Below are 4,398 nucleotides of genomic sequence, written 5' to 3'. Positions count from 1 at the left end.
TATAATATTCAGCTCCCTAACCCCTTGCACTTCAATGTAAAACAAATTAGTAATGCTCCATAACCCCTTGCAACTTCAGTATAAAACAAATTATCAATACATTTTACATAATACCACCAGGTACAAGAGCATTGAAACTTGTCGACATAGAGAGAGATTATCAGGAATAAATTTTGATAATGAAAACCAAAAGAACAGGCATCAAAATATATGAAGATAGGCAATTGAAGGCTGAATTACTTTTTGCAGATACTAAAAAGGTGAGAGTTAGCTTAAATGCTAACCTATCATTCCGCCACCAGCCACATATCCATATGACTCATTTGGTCCTGCTGTTCCACTACCTAACTCGCAAGGAAGATCAGCACTTCCATATCTGGGACCGCCTTCACTCAGCTTCCCACTAAAAAATCCAGACCCCCCTCTTCCTCCATGTCCAGCACCAGCACCAGCTCCATTTGAGTAATTTCCCCTGCCAACACCATTCCTGCAACCTGAAAAGTATTCATTATTTTCTGAGAAAAATCCTGTGTAATTGTTTCCTAAATCTCAGAGTTCAGAATGTAAGAGAGGAATCAAAGTAACAAAAATGAAAGAGATATGTATACCTAATTCTGATGCAGTTATCATGCCATCAGAATCCACAATAACAGTCCTTGCCCTGTGGATGTGAACAATACTTCCCCTCATAACTCCATTCACCAAAATATCCTCAACACGACAGACCTATCAAACACATAAAAAGTCTCGTGATGAGTGTATAAAATACACCAACCAGAAGTCAAAGCATTACAACATGTAACAGATATTAAAAATGAAGGCAATAAAAATAAACACTCATTCATTTCCTTGGCCATTTTCATAAAGCTTAGAATTTTTGTTCGTAGACACATAAAAAATTGCACGCTGGTATCTTTAGAAATAGTAGGAACTTTAAATGCTTCCAACTGACTCCAATTGAACCAACATGTGATAATTAAGACAACTAGCACAAGACAGATTAAATCCTCTCAAAAATTGCACTCCATCTGATAACGTCAGCTTAATGACAGAGGTTCTCAATCATCACGATTGTTGTTTAGGACCTTTAAGCGTCGTAGACTGCTTGTCACATAGCTAGGAAGATAGAAATTTTTGATCTATTATTCGATAAGTTGATCCATATATACTGCGCATAGACCACCAAAGAAATTAAACTCCACTTGGCAAGTTATTCTGTATACAGCAGACGATCTTAATTTAACAATCCATAAGGGTACACATGCGAAGATGTAAATCTGAGTTTATAGAGCACCAGATAAAATTGCTTTACTAACCTGCAGTGAAAAGGACAGTGTGTAATTAACATGGCAATCATCTGGTGGAGTTATCAATTCCACCGGGCATGTTGAACTCTCACAAAGAGATTTAGTTATCCTATTCAAGATAATGAAAAGGTGGATTGAATTTGCAATATTGAAAAAATAATCAAATGAATAGAAATTAAGCAGATAAATACTGAACAATTTTCTTACGAGCTTCTACTCTCTTCATCATCCAAGGGAGCTTGAAGTAAAGATCCTGGACCCACCTAACACATGAAAAGTTTTCCGAAGAACTAGTTGAATGACTGATAATAAAGAGATCTCAGAAGAATCTTGTGTGTAATCGATATAGCAAATGTAATGGATTAAATGAAGAAGAGTACTTTTTAACCAATATCTTACGGTAATGTTATAAAATAGTGACAAAGAAAGTCTCTGGCCTTTAATTGCATCACCCTGACCGGTCAGCTGTAGAAGTCCTTGTCCATATAGAGCCAGGTTTCCATTTGAACTGATGACAGAGTGGTCCTGCCAGAAAAAAGAGGAGTGTTGAGATTAGAGCCTTATAATCCACAAGCACCTGAAACAGAGAAAGTTTCAGTTGCATAAAACGGTCGTTTGATTATTACCTTAAGAACAACAAGATTCCTGACTTCAAGAACAGAGGTAGCAACAACAGTGTTTCCACCACCATCAACTTGGATTTGGGAGTTTAACATGAGTAACATTTTGACAGCTACTCTAAATGCACCATAAACCTTCATCATCGCAAAAGACTATTTGAGACTATGAATGGAGTGTGGACATAGTTGCTAAATGCTACAGATGATATATGGTGATATTCAATCATATGGTCAATAGAGGGCAATGAGAAAAGGTCGTTTAAACGCATAATTCCAACACAGTGCGAGATAAGTGACAGTAGTAGCAATTTTGTTATGGAAGGTCATGAAAAAGATTGGAGGTGTTAGCACCATCTCTTTTCCAAATTATACCTGAACACCCTTTGGTTAACAAAAAAATGTAAATAGACCAAAACATACAAGTTAACATAAGTTTATGTTCCAACCATGAATATTTTCACTAAAATGCCTCTCCAATTAGATATGCCATGCCGCATCCTCATTTACAATAACAATATTATGGAAAATGTGCTTGTCCATAAACTTAAATAAATTTTTCCAGTGAGATATCTATGGTATATGATTTGTCAAATAATACTCTTAGAACTCGAGCAGTAATGAATATCAGATTCATACAAAGAATATAAGAAAAGATAATTTTTTTAAAACAGCACCTCGAATGATATAGAAATTCAAGTGAGTTAAAATATTTTTATTCTTCTAGGCAATTACAAGAATATGCTGTCACAAAAAGAATGCGGTAAGAGGAAAACTAGCCCAAAATATGTAATGTAAGTATAAAAAATTGGGGATAATTGCAACAGAAGTCCCAAACCTTTGTAACACTAGCAAACTTTCTCCAAACCTTTCATTTGGTACAGCCGTCACCCTTAACATTTCCAAACGTTGCAAGTGAGGTCCTTTTGGAAGGTTTCTATCTAAAATACCGTTAGTTGACCGTCAAAACAAATTTTACCACCTTAATTTTAAAAGATAAAATGATATTTTTTCTATTTACCACATTAAACAATTAAAAAACTAAAATAAAAAACCCAAAAAAAAAAAAAGGTTCTTCTTCTTCTCTCCCCGCACCCCACTCCCACCCACCCAGGGCCACAGAAGATTTCATCTTCAGAGATGCAACAACAGTGTTTCAAAATTGTGACATCTTTTTAAGAAGAAGATCCATTTTTCTTTTCCTTTTTTTTTTTTTTGGTTTTTTATTTAAGTTTTTTAATTGTTTAATGTGGTAAATAGAAAGTTACCATTTTACTCTTTTAAAATTCATTAAAAGGTGGTCAAAGTTTGTTTTGACGACCAACTGACAGCATTTTAGACAGAAATCATCCAAAAGGGTCTCACATGTAACGTTTGGAAAGGATGAAAGGTTTGAGAAAAAATCTGCTAGTATTATAAAGGTTTGGGGCTTCTGCTGCAATTATCCCAAAAAATTATTACATCAAACCTATAAAAGGTAACTCGTTGTCATCATAAATTGGACCTTGAGCCGAACTAAGCACTATATGAGATATACAACACTAAAAACAGTTATTTTCATTCAAAATTAGAGCTTAAATGCCTAAAATGAACAGAAACGGTGATATGTGGACTTTGGATTTCAAATAATTAGTTTATTTGACATTGAGGAACTAAATCTCCATCTCTAATTATGAACAATTTTGTCGACATCTCAGAACTGTAACAGGCATGAAAGAATTCAATGATATTATAACGCCCATTGGCATTGGCAATTTCTTTATCTAAGATGCCAAAGACTTTATTCTTTTTCTTTTATTTTTGGGGAGAAAGGATTTGTCTCCTCATGTACATAATATCAAACATCTCTTTTGAGTGGATACTGTAAAGAGAGAAGGGTTAATGGAGTTTTGGCCCAGTGATATTCTATTCTTTATCGGTGATATTCTATTATTTATCGGTAAACCAAGAATTGCTAAGGCTAGATACAGGAGCAGCATTTTCAACTTAGTTTATCATATCAATCTTCTATTCCTTATTTCAAGTGAATTTGTCACTTTCTGATTGATGGTGCAATTTATTTATTTATATGCATGACAGATATTTGTTTATAAGATCTTTCAGATTCCAACGTCATAAATTATTGTGCTTGAACAATGCTATAGGTACAGAAAGTTTTCCAGATTTTTTTGAGAAATAGCACCAGGCGCAATTTCATTGGGAGATGAAAAAAGGGCCATACAGGTGCTGTGTTGAAACCATGTCGATAATTCCCTGTACGCAGGAACTTATTGATTTTTCTTAGATAGAACTTAAAAAAACTTGAAAGAAAAATGTTGAAATCCTAGAGATATGATATTATCTTTGTTGCCTTAATTAACTATTGTATTTATGGAAATTGTAATTATTGTAATTAGGGATGATTCTTGGAGATTAGGTAGGACTTGAGAATACCCCCCCCCCCCCCCCCCCCCCCCCCCCCCCCTCCTTTCTCC

General features: G+C 34.8%; 1 protein-coding gene across 2 annotated transcripts in view; it reads right to left on the bottom strand.

Moving 5' to 3' along the window:
* Positions 1-263: 263 nt before the first annotated feature.
* Positions 264-4,398, bottom strand: part of LOC111377744 — an 18,420-nt gene continuing 14,285 nt past the window's right edge. For both annotated transcript variants that reach the window (XM_023000869.1, XM_023000868.1), the window contains 6 exons: positions 1,934-2,062; positions 1,707-1,832; positions 1,515-1,570; positions 1,317-1,416; positions 609-726; positions 264-494 (listed from right to left, as the gene is read on the bottom strand). In XM_023000869.1, coding sequence (XP_022856637.1) covers positions 280-494; positions 609-726; positions 1,317-1,416; positions 1,515-1,570; positions 1,707-1,832; positions 1,934-2,062 — 744 coding nt within the window. In that variant the 3' untranslated portion in view covers positions 264-279. The remainder of the gene's footprint in view (positions 495-608; positions 727-1,316; positions 1,417-1,514; positions 1,571-1,706; positions 1,833-1,933; positions 2,063-4,398) is intronic.

Source organism: Olea europaea, unplaced genomic scaffold, assembly GCF_002742605.1.
Source record: "Olea europaea var. sylvestris unplaced genomic scaffold, O_europaea_v1 scaffold1714, whole genome shotgun sequence".
NCBI lineage: Eukaryota > Viridiplantae > Streptophyta > Magnoliopsida > Lamiales > Oleaceae > Olea > Olea europaea.
The sequence above is the reverse complement of the archived record's forward strand: the minus strand, read 5'-3'. Positions and strand labels throughout refer to the sequence as shown.